This window comes from Scardinius erythrophthalmus (assembly GCF_964197995.2).
Source record: "Scardinius erythrophthalmus genome assembly, chromosome: 14".
In the NCBI taxonomy this organism is placed as follows: Eukaryota; Metazoa; Chordata; class Actinopteri; order Cypriniformes; family Leuciscidae; genus Scardinius; species Scardinius erythrophthalmus.
In genome coordinates, this window is record NC_138234.1 from 2990759 (window position 1) to 3007554 (window position 16796).

Below are 16796 nucleotides of genomic sequence, written 5' to 3' on the forward strand. Positions count from 1 at the left end.
AGACAGAACAACGGTGAGTTGTGGTGTGAGGAGAACAGGGCGAGAGAACAGTGTTAGCTTATAGATGTATTCACGTTAGCCGACGATATGTACAACACTATGCTCAGATCACAATACTGTACAGATTATCATCATGTATCAGGCAATAGCAAAGCTAGTATTTAGACCCTTACCTGCATGTGTTGTGTGTGTCAGCCATTAGGAGACAGATTCCAGAGGGAGAGGGACTTTATAAAGGCTTTGAATGGACCCATTTGGTGACAGTGAATAAAAAAATGATCACAGTCACAACTGTCTTACTGTATAAAAACTTTATATGTAGAAACAGCCAACACAAACATTAAAGTCGGTTTGTACAGATTGAAAATGAATTAGAGGACATAATATATTATATTTATAATAATAATAATAATAATAAGTGTCGGCTGCAGACTAATAACAATGGATTACATTACAAGTTTATGTAGGATATGTTAATGAATTAAATTAAGACAAGGCACATTTTGTAAAACAGATGTACAATAAGTGATCTCTGACGGATCCGTGAGCGTCATGTTTCCCGCCGGTGGCCGAACCACATGCTGACGGCGGACCGGGCGACCCGATGAAGGAGCCGGGACAGTGCGCACATATCGCCGTCATCATATCACAGGGATTATAATCATCCGGTATATAGTGAATGCTACACACTACCGCATTTTTCAAAGCAGAAGCAGAAGTGAAGTCTCTTACCCTGCACAAAACGCACACTGGCATGGAAGATCGCACCGTCCTTTTTCTTATTCGGAAACCTGTGGACTTCGGATGTCCTGACAGGCCATAATTCACAATCATTTACCACGACGATGATTAATTGAAATACAATAACCACCGAAAACACACTGAATCACGACCGCTCCAACTGAATACCAACCTATCTCTGCACTGATCGCGAACGCAGAGCCAAACGACTACCTCATGTGACGTCATATGACGCGATGGTGAAAAAAAGCGCTTTTTCAACACGGTCAAGGAAACGGTCACGTTTTCTATTAAATTTGTGCCCTTATGTCTTGCAAAACAATTTTTAATCCTGCATTTACTTTTCATATGGTATTTTCATACAAGGTTATATTAATAAAACAAAAAACAAAAAAAAAAACCTGCAACATGGGCTTTAAATAAAACAAGTGACAGTAAATGTTACACTCTTCCATAATATGATTTACTTTAATGGAACATCTCCAATGTTATATTTTGACAAAATACATAAAAGTATAAATTGTAAAATAGCATTAATCATTAAATATTTCAAATTAATGACTTATTTGGGAACTCTGCTTTTAGGAACCACACTTTTACAGAGGTTTGTTAGTGCAGCGCACACAATCACTGCAACATCTAGCATATCAACCTGAGACACAGGAATAACAGTTTGTAAAATCTTGAAGTTTTTCCACCGACCAATGACTCGTTCAACATGAATCCTAACCCGAGACAGTTGTCTGGATGTGTCTACTTCTTGTGCAGACAGTTGCTTTTTCCCTTTAGTAAAATGAGGGATATGAAGAGTGGCTCCGCAAGCTGCAAGCTCATCCCGTATTAAAAATCCCCTATCAGCTAAAGCCTCGTCCATAGGCTCCAACACTTTGTAAAAGAGTCTGCTAACAGACTTTCTCAGAATGGCATTTTCTTATGCACACGTGTTTCTGGAACAAAGCAACAGAACAGGAAGTCACCCATCCTCCATGAGATGTCGGAAGCAGAGATGCTTGAGCTACTGCGGAAGATGAGCATCAACGACTGTTAGATGCTATGCCGTTAGAATTGCTTTGCAGAGCTATGCTGTAATAAGTGTGTGGAAAAAAAGTGATTGCAAAGATAGAACCTGAATTCGGTTGAATTCAAGACTATATAAGACGCAAACAAAGGAGGATATATTGCTCTTCCTTGCAAACGCCAATCTGGTACTCCAGCGGTTGCTAGATGCAAGAAGCATGCTAGCTTTAGCTATTTTTACATCTGTTAGTTAGTACTCATTTATAATCTGTAACAAGTATTCTTTTCATTTTATTATTTTAATAAAGTTTGTTAAACATTTATTATAATCATCTGACTGGACCTTGGATTCTTATACCGTTTTCTTCTGCCTGAATCAGGAAGTCCTTTGTGGAGGAAACGAGTCCAATGACTCTGTCCAAACTTATTTAAAACACAAAATTAATTTATTAGCATATACTTGAGAATCTGAATATCAGATATTTCACATTCTAGTCAACAAGTTTATGCTTTGTTACTCTCATTTACCAAAAAAAAAAAAAAAATTTTTTTTTTTAATAATAATCTGTTTGTCCTTGCATTAATTGTACATCACGCATTCAAGACAAATCCCTAGGCAGAAAAATTATATATATATATATTATATAATTATATATAGTTATATGGATGCCTTTAGTGAAAATAGTCAATACCTCATCTTACATGAAATTGAACACGGAAGACAAACACATTTAAAATGCCTATTATAAATGTACTATAGTAATTAATACTATGACACTAATTTGGGAAACAAGCACTAATGACTCGTTAAAGACTTGAATCTTGGGTTGAGGACTTGACAACTGGACTTGGACTGGCCGGTCTTGAGATATGGTCCTCAATGCAGAGCATAAAATCCAACTCCTCCCACCTTACATACCTAAACCTACCAATCTCCACCCCCTGATCCCTAAACCCACCCCTAAACCTACCAATCTCCACCCCTTATATAAGATCCGACTCCTCCCCTCGGATCTTGTGTACTGCATTGAGGTGCTACTGGGTCTTGACTCGGGATTTGAATACAAAGGCTCGAGACTTTCTCTTCTTATTCACCTTGTCTTTCCTGTTGTTTCTGTCTCCCCATTCCTCTTATTCTGTCTTCATCTCCTCTTGTATCTCTTTCTCATGATCCTCTATGTCTTTAATGTTTCTTTTATACCTTTCTTCTGTCTCTCTAAGTTCCTCTTCTCTTCTCTTTCTCTCTTTATCATGATTCTGTCTTTCTTCCTCCATCATCATCTTCATTGTCTCTTTCACTTGTTTCAATTTGTGATAATATTTATCCCATGTTTCCTGTTCTTTCTTTCTCCTTCTCTCATCCTCTTCTTCTCTTCTTTGTTTTTCTTCTTGTTTCTGTCTCTCCCATTCCTCTCTTTCTCTCTTCATCGCCTCTTGCATCTTTCTCTCTTCGTCCTCTCTTTCTTTAATGTCTCTTTTATACTGTTCTTCTCTCTTTCTAAACTCCTCTTCTCTCTTTCTAAACTCCTCTTCTCTTGTCTTCCTCTCTTTGTAATGATTCTGTATTTCTTCCTCCATCCTCATCTTCATCATCTTTTTCTCTTCTTCATGTTTGTTCATCAGTTCCTCTCTCTCTCTGTTCAGTTGCTCGACTCTTTCTGTCTGAATCTTCATCTGTTGTTCTTGTATCCCTCTTTCCATCTCTCTGAACATCTTACATGAGTAGTAACTATCTCCGTTTGCTTTCACCATGTGGTCTATCTTCTGCAGTAGATCAGACACCTGTGTTCGGTCTCCAGGCTGATTATTATTGAACACATGGAATCTGTTTCCACACTCATCAATCAGGTTTCTGATCACAGATCCAGGTTTTCCAAGCCACTGTTCAATGGTTTTCCTCTTCAGATCGTCTCCTCTGGTGAAGAGCACCATGGTGTACATTAAAGAGTTTTCACCAAACATCTCTTGGATGATCTTCACTGCTGTTGCTTCTTCTTGAGTGAATCGTCCCACTGGTATCAGTAGGAGAAGCACATGTGGTCCAGGCAGGATCATGGAGATGGAGTTGCTTATTTCTCTCTGGATTTCCTCATTAGTAAGTTCAGTACCAAACAGTCCTGGAGTGTCGATCACAGTAACGTGTCTGCCGTTGATTTCATCTGATTCTCTCTGACACTCTTTAGTAATAGACTTTTGAGATGTGTCCGATATAAATGCTTCTCTTCCTAAGATGGTGTTTCCAGTTGAACTCTTCCCAGCTCCAGTTTTTCCCAGCAGCACAATCCTCAGATCATCTTCTCTTTCTCTGGAATCTAAAGATAGATCAAATAAAAATATATTGAATATAACAATATATTGCATTTCAAGAAGATTGTCAATCATCAACGTCATCAGAGAATATTGCGTATAATTTATACTGAAGCATCGTGTGCTAATCATATTATTTCCTCTGAAATCTGCATGTACTGTTATTGTTTTATCTCACCAATCTAATTAATCCCTGCAGATTTTCTGATCATTACCTTTTGACTGAAACCACGTCTCTAATGAATGGATTTTCCTCTTCATTTCTTCAAATGTCTTCAGTTTTTCCATCTGTGCATCCATCAAAGTCTCTGAGGAGAAACAAACTCCACTATTTGCCTCCACCATCTGCTGTAGTTTCTCCATTAACATGGACACTTGTGTGTCGGGTTTAATGAAATGATGTCGTCCTCCAAAACTCTCAATGACAGACTGTGTTTCTTCATTTAGTTCTGCTGTCCTGTCTTCTGGATTCTGGTATATGAGGATCATGGTGTGTTTGTTGATTCTTGAGCTGAATATCTTCTGGATCTTCTCCATTTCTGCTCGGTCTTCATTATTAAGTGGAGCATCAGGAATGATGAGGATAAACACATGAACTCCAGGATCACAGAGAGACACACAGCGGAGCGTCTGACGCATCACTTCCTCCTCTGAGATCTGAGTGTTGAACAGAGCTGGAAGCTCCACCAGAGACACCAGACGTCCATGAAGCTCCACGTCTCTCCTCACACACCCTGAGCTGAGCTCTGATCTTCTGTCTCCCTGGTTCAGGATCAGGTTTGATATGAAGGATTTTAATCTTCTGTTACTCCCACACAGAACCAGATTCAGCTTCACACCCTGTGGATCTGTCAAAGGAATAAACTAGTTTAACAATCTGGTTTTAACTTTAAAGTAATGCTGCATTCACATCATGTCAGAATAACTGCAATCTGGCAACAAGAAGTGTTTACAAGCTGTGACTCTTGCCATAGAGGCTGTTACTAATAGGAGTGTAATGGTTCCCAAAAAAATATCATACCGTACCGTTCTCCACACCTCTCCGTTCGACACGCACTTGCGCTGCGGTTGATCTCAAATCTGGACTCCATTTCCCATAATCCCCGTACCTGGTACTGATTGCCTCCACACCTGTTCCCTATTTACCGGACTATTTAAGGCATTCTCTCAAACTCATAGTTTGTAAAGTCTTGTTTCGCCCTGGCTGACATTACTGAGCGTTCGCTTGTTATTTTTGCCAGGCCTGTGTTTGACCCTGGACACTTTACCCTGTTTCTAACCTTTGCTGCCTGGCTTTTGTGTCTGCTTCATTTACCTGGATATCTCCTGTGATCGCTTGATCTTGTGCCTGTTTTGTGACCACATCTCTGTTTTGCTGTGGATTTGACTAATACTGATGATCAACCCCTGCCTGTCTGTATTACTGCTTTTACTATTAATAAACTGACTCATTACAAAGACCTAACTAAAAAACATGAAAGCACAGTTAATTTTATTTGTATTTTTGCTCTATTGAATTTTTGTTCTCTTGCTTGTAGTTTGATTATTTGTTTTTATTTTCTTTATTTGTATTTGACAGTAATCCCTTTTTACCAGGACATACATTAGCACATACCAAACTGTACCTTAACCGCAACCCTAAAGCCGCCTTTCCACTGCACACGACAAACGACAGCCGTCGGACCGGAAGTCATTCATTTCCAATGGAGGGTCGTACGGGCGCTGCGGGGAGTTCCGATCATATGCGTTGCGACCTAGAAGTATTATTTTCATAATTTCATATTTTCCTAGAATAGGGATATGTTTAGAATTCTGTAAGGGAAATCACTATAATTTCATTGTAATTTAATTTGATAAATATTCTGGATATATCGTTCTGATTTATGTTACTGAGAGGTGAAAGTTCAGTTACGATGATGTCATAGGCCAGCACAGAAGTAAAAAAAAAAACAACGTCTGAGCCAAGTGAAGTGAACGTAGGCTATATCGCGGATGGTAAAAGATCTTGTGTCACTTCGTGTAAAAAAGGTAATTCCAACAGAACTGGCTAAATAAAGTTGCTAAAGGGAAGACGGAGTCTGTTTTAAGTGTGCAACATGTGCGTTTGCGGAAATTTTAGATCCGATTTGAGATGCGTTGAAATATTCAAACTTCTGCAGCTAGACCGTATGCGACCGGACGACCGGATGTGATGTATTCTAATCAAAACTATGAGCGCGAAGCTAGAATTACCAATATTTTAATACTTTAACGTATATTCCTTTAACGCTATTCCTACAAAATGGCGGTTGTTAATAATTATGGCTGAAAAAAATATTTTATCATTATTAAATCAATATTTATATTGATTAGCTCTATAAAATCGACTATTTTATTTTAGATGTATTGGGTCATTTGTTTTGTGTGGATATATTCATGTGTAACGAGTATTTAACTCGTCTTGTAGGGGAAAATGTGTTAGCGCTGCCACGGAAGACTGAATAACGAAAAGATCTTAGTCTCCGCTTTCAGTACTTTTAATCTCATTACACACTAAATGTATGTATGCTGTGTACTACTTTATTGGAATGTACAGACCGACGAGGGTAGGCTTCAGTTTGTGTAACGTCACAAGATGGCTTCCTGAAGTAAAAGTGAAAGTGTGAGACAGTCTAATATACTCCTCCCTCCCCTGGTCTAATAAAGTAGCTGAGATGCCCCTAGTCCTTGACAGCTCTAAATAAAAAGGGACAATGCAGGTAAGTACAAAAATTTAACAATATTTATTCTCTGTGTACTTTTCTTTCTTGTAATCAAGCGTTAATTCTGGACTAATAATCACAAAATAAAATAAAATAAATAAAATGTATGGTCTTTGTGTTTTCTTTTAAACTCACTACAACACAACCACTTTCAATGTAAAAGCTTTAAACCATTCAATTGTACAGTGGTAAATCTCACTTCAAAATAAAAAAAAACACTTGTAAACACCACTTAATGATCAGTTTTCAAATGATCAAACAATCACATTTTGAAAAAACAACAACAATGGTATAACGTTACCCAATGAAATTTCACATCTGGAAGAGCACTTACGTGAAACGTCCCTTTATGTGTTCACTCACAGTTCACTTTAGGTTCTGTGACTCAACTGAACTCTCACAGTTCAATGTTCATCGGACCAAAACATCAAAAAAAAAATAAAATAGATTGAAGAGTTGAGATGAGTTGTCTTGACGTAGCGTGCGTTGAAATTAACTTTCGTAGCAATATCACTCAGGCTCAATGAAATGTTCCACAAAAGAAAATTATTAATGAGTCAAAAATGAGTCAAAAAGCAAATGAATCAAACTCAGAATGAAATGTATCAACTGGAATATATCAAACTGAGATACACAAACTGAGATGAGTCAAATTAAGATGTCGTTGGATGGCAGGGTAATACAAAATAATTTTAAACTCAGATCTTCTCGGAAAAACGATGTTCAGCACCAACTACAAACAGCAATTCCCATCTCACGTGCGACGACACGGGCCGAACACTCAGATATGCGCGATCAGTCTGGTTGAAACGTTAGTTCGTAAGGGTGCTTCTCAATCAAGATGAAAGGAGTCCAAAAAAAATCAACAAAAAAATGACAGAAATCTCTTCAATCGTCACCAATCAAACGCAACTTTAAATGCACTCACAGTTCTCGTAGCCTTCACAAAACATTACTGCGTCACTCTAGCAGCCCAATCCAATGCGGTTCACGGATGAAAACTACACACAAAACTACGGAAAAGTGGGATACAGCTCACCAAAATCACTTGATGTCGTCCTTTATTCGACTAAAGCCCAGATTAACTTTCGTTTAATTTACTTTATCGGACTACTTTACTTACTTTATCACTTTCTCTTCTCTGCCACACTCTCATACACTCCGCTCTTCTTCTTCTTCTCTCGCCGCGCACACTCAACGCCGAAAACTAATCCACCCGTCAAAATAAAAGTCTGCCAAAAATAATAATGATTTTTAGGTAATATATACCCGTTACATTTCCCCCCTGCTAAACCCTGCCACTCCATCGACATCTCCAGACAGACCAGTTCCTATATGAAACAAACAAAACAAGGACAGTTAAATTGGATTCAATGACACAGCATTTTCAAGTTTTGCTTAGGCATTCTCTTTGACATTTTCTTTACACATGTATTGGCACTTTAAACCCAAATTACATAATGTAATCATCCTTATATCTTACAGGCAATCTACCCTGGGTTTCTCTCTTCGAACGTCTAAGATAAGGTACCCCACTAGTGTCAGCTTCTGAAATGTCAGAGTCTTCAGATTCCCTATCTTGGGGATTGTCTACTCTCTCACACCCAGCTACATTACCCTCCTCACATACCACTCCACCCTCGACTTCCCCAGGTAAGCAGGTGTTTGGTAAGTGTGTAGTATATGGAATGTAGACAATGTCTTGTGAGTCTAAGTCTGACAATTCTTTTTCTCTTCTTGCATGTGTAACCTGCCTTGTGGGTGAGGGGAAAGTACAGTGTCTCAATTGATCTCTGTGAACGACCTTTGTGGAACCTCCCTGCTCAGGACGTACAGTAAAGACTGGTAAACCTGCGTGATTTTGTTGCACTACCAAATACGGTACAGACTCCCACTTATCTTGGATTTTGTTTCGCCCCCTAAACTTGTGGTTACGCAACAATACTCTGTCACCAGGTCTAATGAGCGCTCCTGAAGCCTTGCGGTCATAGACCCTCTTCCTTCTCCTGGAAGCTTCTTGAGCAGTTAACTTTGCTGTCTCCACTGCAGTTCTCAGGCGTTCATGGTGATTCTTTACCCACTCATCCAGATCATCCGCCTCATCATCAGTTAGGTCTTTTCCTCCTAGGACATCCATGGGCAGCCTTGCGTCTCGTCCAAACATTAAATAAAATGGGGAGTAACCGGTCGATGAATGAACGTGGCTATTGTAGGCCATCACAAGTTCAGGCAGGTAAGTTTTCCAATCCTTCTTCTTTTCCGCAGGTAATGTTCGCAGCATGTCGTGCATAGTGCGATTGAACCTTTCGCACTGCGCGTTCCCTTGCGGATGATAAGGACTGGTGCGGCTCTTGCTGATCCCATACAATTTACAGAGTTCCTTTATAACGCTGGCCTCGAAACATCTGCCTTGATCCGAGTGCAATCGGGCAGGACACCCATAGCAAACAAACCAGTGTCGTACAAGGGCTTTGGCGGTGGTAAGTGCTGTCTGATTTTTCGTCGGGACTGCCACAGTAAATCTTGTAAACATGTCTGTAAGCACTAGAACATTTTCGTAACCTCCTGCTGACCTCTCAAGCATGGTGTAATCCATGGCAAGAACTTCTAGAGGTGCGGTTACGTTGGTGCAGGTCATAGGAGCACGAATCCTGGGGAATACATCCTTAGCTAGGGTACATCTTCGACACTGGGTTACCCATGTTTGTACGTCATTGGCCATTGAGGGCCAATAATAACTCTGTCGCATCTGCTCTAATGTACTCCTGCTGCCAAAATGTCCTCCATGTTCATGGACTCCCTTATACACTTTCTCCCATAAAGACTCAGGCACTACCAACTGCCAAATCTCTTCCCCGTCTCTTGGGTCTGTAATTACTCGGAACAGCACTTCATGTTTTAATTTCAAACGCTCCAATTGTCTAGCTAGCTTCTTTTGCTGGGTTTCCATATCCCGGAAACTACGTGTCATTATCCTCCTGTTCTCAAATACAGCGTTGTACACAGGTGCTATACAAGGATCCTTTCTCTGTTGCTCTTTGATGGATGACCAGCTATAACCATCAACACCCTTCCTTATGGCTGCTTGTTTGGCAACTCGGACAACAGACTGGTCAACCCTTTCTTCTTTACCAGGCCACAGGCATGCTCGTACCTCGTCTGATGTCAACCGAATGAAGTCTTTTCCAGTGTCATCCTCCTCGGGTTCCATACCCCAGGGAATCCTAGAAAGAACGTCAGCATTGATGTTCTGTCTGCCGGGCTTGTAACACACCTCAAAGTTGAACTCTGCCAACTGTGCAGACCAACGCTGTTCCACTGCTCCGAGGTTGGCTGTCTCCAGGTAGCGAAGGGGGTTGTGGTCAGTAATAACCTGAAATTTTGCAAATATCAGGTATTCCTTAAATTTCTCAGTTACTGCCCATTTAAGGGCAAGTAACTCCAACTTGAAGGCACTGTAATACTTGTCATTTCTTTCAGATCCCTTTAGACCTCTGCTCGCGTAGGCAATGACACGTTCAACGCCCCCCTGCTTTTGACTGAGTATTGCTCCAAGTCCGTTGAGGCTCCCATCTGTTGTGAGTATGAACGGACACTGGAAATCAGGGTAAGCCAGAATCGGAGGTGACATGAGACAATTCTTTAGCTTGCTGAATGCGGACTGACACTCATCACTCCAGACAAACGCCTCTGCTGACTTGCCTTTGTTACCTTTTCCCACCAGGGCATGTAGGGGCTTTGCCAGCTGCGCGAATCTTGGAACAAAACGACGATAATAACTCATAAATCCCAGCAGCTGTCTAACCTCCCTAACATTCGTCGGTGAAGGCCACTCATCCAAGCACTGAACCTTGTCCTTGTCCACCTGAACTCCCTTCGACGAAATGATGTGTCCCAAGAACCGGACCTCTGGCCTCAGGAGAAAACATTTACTCGGTTTCAGCTTCAGTCCATGCTGACGCAACCTTGAGAAAACAAGCTCCAACTTCTCACAATGACTCTTGAAATCCACAGAGAACACAATAATATCGTCAAGATAAATCAAGAGAATGTCAAAAGCCAGATCACCTAATGCTGCAGTCATCAATCGCTGAAAGGTGGCCGGAGCGTTGCATAAACCAAACGGCATCCGTGTCCACTCAAACAACCCGAACGGAGTTGTGACAGCAGTCTTCTCCCGATCTGATTCAGTCACCGCCACTTGAAAATAACCTGCCGTGAGATCCAGTGTGGAAAACAACTGTGCATTCCCCAAAGCATCCAAGGATTCCTCCACGCGTGGAAGGGGGTAGGCATCCTTGAATGTGACTTGGTTGAGTCTCCTGTAGTCGCAGCAGAAACGAACACCTCCGTCTTTCTTTATCACAATGACTGCAGGTGAGGCCCACGGACTGCGACTCTCGTTCAGCACACCTTGACTGACAAGATCCTGCACATGTCTCTTAAACTCTTGGAAAACGTGAGGTGGGACTCGTCGATGGCGTTGTTTTATTGGCTGTGCATCTCCGGTAGGTATGCTATGTGTCACTGTTGTTGTGTATCCATAGTCTGTGTCACTCTTGGAGAAAACATCACTGTAACGTGTCAGCAGAGCATTTAACTCCTCTCGTTGCATCTCAGACAATCCGTCCTGATTCATCTGAACAGGAATTGACAGTTGTTCAGGCTGGCTCTCAATCTTAATGCTGCACTGTACATGTTGTTTAACACGTAGCTCATCATCATCCTCTTCGAATTCCACAATTTGCTTTGGGACTACTTTTTGAGGCTTAGACACAACTGCAATCCTGGACCTCGGCATCAACCTGACGGTTTCTTGACATAGATTTAACACCCGCACCGGAACTTTACCCTTTTCTGGGCTTGCAAGCACATTGGCTACTAACAATCCTTTTGGAAGGGTAACAGAACCTGTGGACTCCACTAACACTTGATGCTTCACTTGATGAGGTATACTGCAGTGGCCTTCCACAATCTTCTCACTTAAGGGTGGGATTATCACAACTTGCTTCCCAGACACCTTAACAAATCCTATCCTTCCTTCTGGGCCCAAGAGTCCTTCATCTTTTTTTACCTTTGCTATCACTCGTCTGACGTTAGCATCTGCACGTTGGCTCACTTTGCTCTCCTTATCCAAATCCTTTCCAGACAGTACAAGGTTTTTCAATTCTCTAAGCACATTCATCCCCACGATTCCAGCCAATCCCTTCATCTCCTTCACGTCGGGGTTCGAGTCTGTGAGCACGAAAACACACTTCCCTGGAAGCAGAGTTCCCATGCACTCTATATCTGCCTGTAGACATCCAAGAACAGGAATGTCTAGTCCGTTTGCAGCAGTGAGGCGCACCCAGTTAGCAGACGACAGCTGAATCTCTTGTCCTCCGAAATTATGTTTAAAGTGAGACTCCGAGATGGTGGTGACCTCTGAACCGGTGTCCAGCAGGCATTTGGTGGGCACCCCTGCTATTTTTACATCCACTGTCAAACAGTCTCCAAAAGCACTATCCCTAAGTGTTTCTGGTGCTATATCTGCATTCCAGTCAGCTGTATGGCTCCGGATAACTGAAGGACCATTGGTGCTTGCCAAGTCACCCGACGAAGCTCCTCTTAACACCTCAGATACTTCCGCCATTTGTGATGACGCAGTGCCCCGGTTACCCAGCTCCTTAAGCTGCCTACAGCGTCGACTCGTGTGACCTGGTTCACCACATGTGTAACAGATATATTGCCCTTCACTGTTTTTCAGTGGCTGTCTTCTCATAACACCCGGCTGGGGATCAACTCTCCCTTGACTATGGACAATTCTGTACAATTCTTCCTGCCGTGCAGCTATCTTCTCTATTGCCTCGTGCAACTTTTCTAATGTCAATGAGGATGGATTGTCACCAGTCGCAACTGTAGTGTGAGCTGCCACTCTCGCACGCACAGGGGTCTTCAAGTTACCTTCAGGCTGTGCTTCCTCTTCCTCAGACCATGTGATGGCGTCCTGCATCAGCTGTGCAAAAGTCAAGCTTCGCTCCTCCTTGACCCTTCGTTTCATCTCTCTTCTTAGGAAATCATCCCTCAGTCCAAGGACTAACTGCTCTTTCAAAACACTCTCTTCGTCTGAAACTCGTCTGGGCTCTCTGCGTTTCACCTTGTGGAGCTTTTCTCGTAAATCGTAAGCATAGGTGCGTATGGTCTCACCAGGTGCTTGCTTTCGATCATAAAAATCTTTCAACCTCGTGCCAATAGGTACCTTGTCTCCATAGGTTTCCTGGAGCAGCTGGAAGATGGACTCCACACTGTTATCCACTTCTTCCATCATGAACTTCACAGTATTTTTAGCTTCTCCCTTTAAGTGCTGCTTTATCAGCTCCACCTGATCCTCTTCTGGCACCTTCATGACTCGAAAGGCTGATTTCATAGAGACAATCCACTCTTCCACACTTCCTTCTCCAGGCTTTGTGGTGCCAGTGAAATCGTTAAGTTTATGATCTCTTGGGATATAGATCGCTGCTGGGGGTGCACGGGTGGCTGCTTGCTGCTCCATTACTGCTCTGGCCAATGACAGGGCTTCTCGCTGCTCCGTTCTGGCATGATCCAATGCCCCAGCTTGCTCCGCTAACCTCCTCTGCATTTCAGCGAACTCCTTCTTCAATTCTTCCAGTTCTGCCATTTTTCTTCTTGCTCACAGACCTGGGACAGAATAGTGCAACAACAACAAAAAACTAGGCTAAGTATGATCCTGTTCGTGACGCCACTTATGTAACGAGTATTTAACTCGTCTTGTAGGGGAAAATGTGTTAGCGCTGCCACGGAAGACTGAATAACGAAAAGATCTTAGTCTCCGCTTTCAGTACTTTTAATCTCATTACACACTAAATGTATGTATGCTGTGTACTACTTTATTGGAATGTACAGACCGACGAGGGTAGGCTTCAGTTTGTGTAACGTCACAAGATGGCTTCCTGAAGTAAAAGTGAAAGTGTGAGACAGTCTAATATACTCCTCCCTCCCCTGGTCTAATAAAGTAGCTGAGATGCCCCTAGTCCTTGACAGCTCTAAATAAAAAGGGACAATGCAGGTAAGTACAAAAATTTAACAATATTTATTCTCTGTGTACTTTTCTTTCTTGTAATCAAGCGTTAATTCTGGACTAATAATCACAAAATAAAATAAAATAAATAAAATGTATGGTCTTTGTGTTTTCTTTTAAACTCACTACAACACAACCACTTTCAATGTAAAAGCTTTAAACCATTCAATTGTACAGTGGTAAATCTCACTTCAAAATAAAAAAAACACTTGTAAACACCACTTAATGATCAGTTTTCAAATGATCAAACAATCACATTTTGAAAAAACAACAACAATGGTATAACGTTACCCAATGAAATTTCACATCTGGAAGAGCACTTACGTGAAACGTCCCTTTATGTGTTCACTCACAGTTCACTTTAGGTTCTGTGACTCAACTGAACTCTCACAGTTCAATGTTCATCGGACCAAAACATCAAAAAAAAAATAAAATAGATTGAAGAGTTGAGATGAGTTGTCTTGACGTAGCGTGCGTTGAAATTAACTTTCGTAGCAATATCACTCAGGCTCAATGAAATGTTCCACAAAAGAAAATTATTAATGAATCAAAAATGAGTCAAAAAGCAAATGAATCAAACTCAGAATGAAATGTATCAACTGGAATATATCAAACTGAGATACACAAACTGAGATGAGTCAAATTAAGATGTCGTTGGATGGCAGGGTAATACAAAATAATTTTAAACTCAGATCTTCTCGGAAAAACGATGTTCAGCACCAACTACAAACAGCAATTCCCATCTCACGTGCGACGACACGGGCCGAACACTCAGATATGCGCGATCAGTCTGGTTGAAACGTTAGTTCGTAAGGGTGCTTCTCAATCAAGATGAAAGGAGTCCAAAAAAAATCAACAAAAAAATGACAGAAATCTCTTCAATCGTCACCAATCAAACGCAACTTTAAATGCACTCACAGTTCTCGTAGCCTTCACAAAACATTACTGCGTCACTCTAGCAGCCCAATCCAATGCGGTTCACGGATGAAAACTACACACAAAACTACGGAAAAGTGGGATACAGCTCACCAAAATCACTTGATGTCGTCCTTTATTCGACTAAAGCCCAGATTAACTTTCGTTTAATTTACTTTATCGGACAAGCTTCTCGAACACGACACAACGCTCACTTTCTCTTCTCTGCCACACTCTCATACACTCCGCTCTTCTTCTTCTTCTCTCGCCGCGCACACTCAACGCCGAAAACTAATCCACCCGTCAAAATAAAAGTCTGCCAAAAATAATAATGATTTTTAGGTAATATATACCCGTTACATATGCATGCATTAAATTCATTAAAATCATTAATTTTACCATTGTGAATAGCCGAGGGTAACGGTTGCTTCATGACCAATTTCAAAGCTCCGTGCGACTGACACTAGGGGGCAAAATGCGACAATCGTATGCGACGGGCACTTTTTCTATTAAAGTAGGTTACTTAAGGCTGGAATACAATACATGACTTTTACAATCTGAACAGATTTTAAAACACTAGGCATCACACACTTGCTGACTTTGTAAATGTTACATAGGAAAAACTGGGCATCATACACTAAACAACTGAGGATAATACACTACATGATTTTCTATGAAATCTGTTTGAAATCTGGCTCTGAGTTTCGGCAACTGCCATCAACTCATCCAGAAAGTCGTGTAGTGTATCCCATCCTTCAGAGTCTGGTGATGTGTAGGATCATAGACTTTACCCAGTCAATAGTTGCAATAGATTTAACAATTTATTCAGAAAAGTAAATGAATTCACTCACCCAGTGTCTTGATCTTCTCCTGTAAGTCTCTCACACTCAGTTTCTCCTCTAGTTCATCTCTGACTCTCTTCTCTGGAGCGCTCATATACATCTGAAGTGAATAGGGTTCAGTCTTCATGTTCTCTATATAATCCAGAATCTTTGAGATCTCTCCGGAGTTTCTATCATCCTTTAACCCCATCACACTGTGCCCACTCCCATAGAGACTCACGACGCTTTGAGATTCTGTGGATGCTACTAAATCTGACACACTTTGGTCAACAGTGAGTTCAGTAATGAAAAGCACCATGAAGTGCTCATTAGAGTTAAATATTCTCTTAATCTTCTCCATTTCTGCTTTGTCTTCATTAGTCAGTGAACCGACAGGAGTAACGAGGATGAAATGATGAACTCCAGGATCACAGAGAATCAGACAGCGGAGAGTCTCCCGCATCATTTCCTCCTCAGAGAGCCGAGTGAGAGCTGGAAGCTGTATTACAGTAATCTGCCGTCCATGAATCTTCTCTTCTTTCTTCACACACACTTTACTCATCTCGTTCTGAGGTTTACTTGTTTTCCCTCGAAACATTCTAGACACTGAGTTCTTGAGTGTTGAATTATATCCACACAGGACAATGTTCAGCTTTTCTTTTCCAGAAGTCACTGAAACAATATTTAGACACAGATGACTCAGTTTAGCTTTAGTACAAAATGTACACTTCTTAAACAACAACAACAACATATTATATAAAACTTAGATTGAAATTCATTGTTTTATCCACTGAAGGCTCCCTTGCAATAGTTTACTGACTTATTGTTTGTGTGAATCTACTCTTTATGTATGGATCTATGACATGTACACACACTCCACAGCCTTTAAAGCAATAGTTCACCTAGAACATCTCCTAATTGTCTTGACCTCGCTCTTGTCATCTCATTCCTTCATTTGCCCTCACAGTCATTACCCTCCCTATTTATTCTCTGTCCCGTGCCAGATTGTTGTCTAATGCTCCCAGTGTCTCAAGCCTTGCCTGTATAATAGAGCTGAGGCACATTTAGTTCAGGACATGCAGTATAAGGAGACATTGGTTCACGAAGTTCAAATATCCCAATCCCACCTCTTCATCCCTAAACTTTTCTGTCACATTCAACTGTCCTCAAAATAAA

The 16796-nt window shown here is 41.2% G+C and overlaps 1 protein-coding gene across 1 annotated transcript in view; it reads right to left on the reverse strand.

The window, feature by feature from the left end:
* Positions 1-1303: 1303 nt before the first annotated feature.
* The window catches only part of LOC308701593 (GTPase IMAP family member 8-like), a gene marked incomplete at its 3' end in the record, with an annotated part of 16047 nt that continues 554 nt past the window's right edge, over positions 1304-16796 (reverse strand). Inside the window, exons 2-5 of the mRNA XM_081383946.1 lie at positions 15651-16292; positions 4281-4913; positions 3058-4070; positions 1304-1393 (exon numbers count right to left, since the gene is read on the reverse strand). Coding sequence (XP_081240072.1) covers positions 1304-1393; positions 3058-4070; positions 4281-4913; positions 15651-16218 — 2304 coding nt within the window. The 5' untranslated portion in view covers positions 16219-16292. The remainder of the gene's footprint in view (positions 1394-3057; positions 4071-4280; positions 4914-15650; positions 16293-16796) is intronic.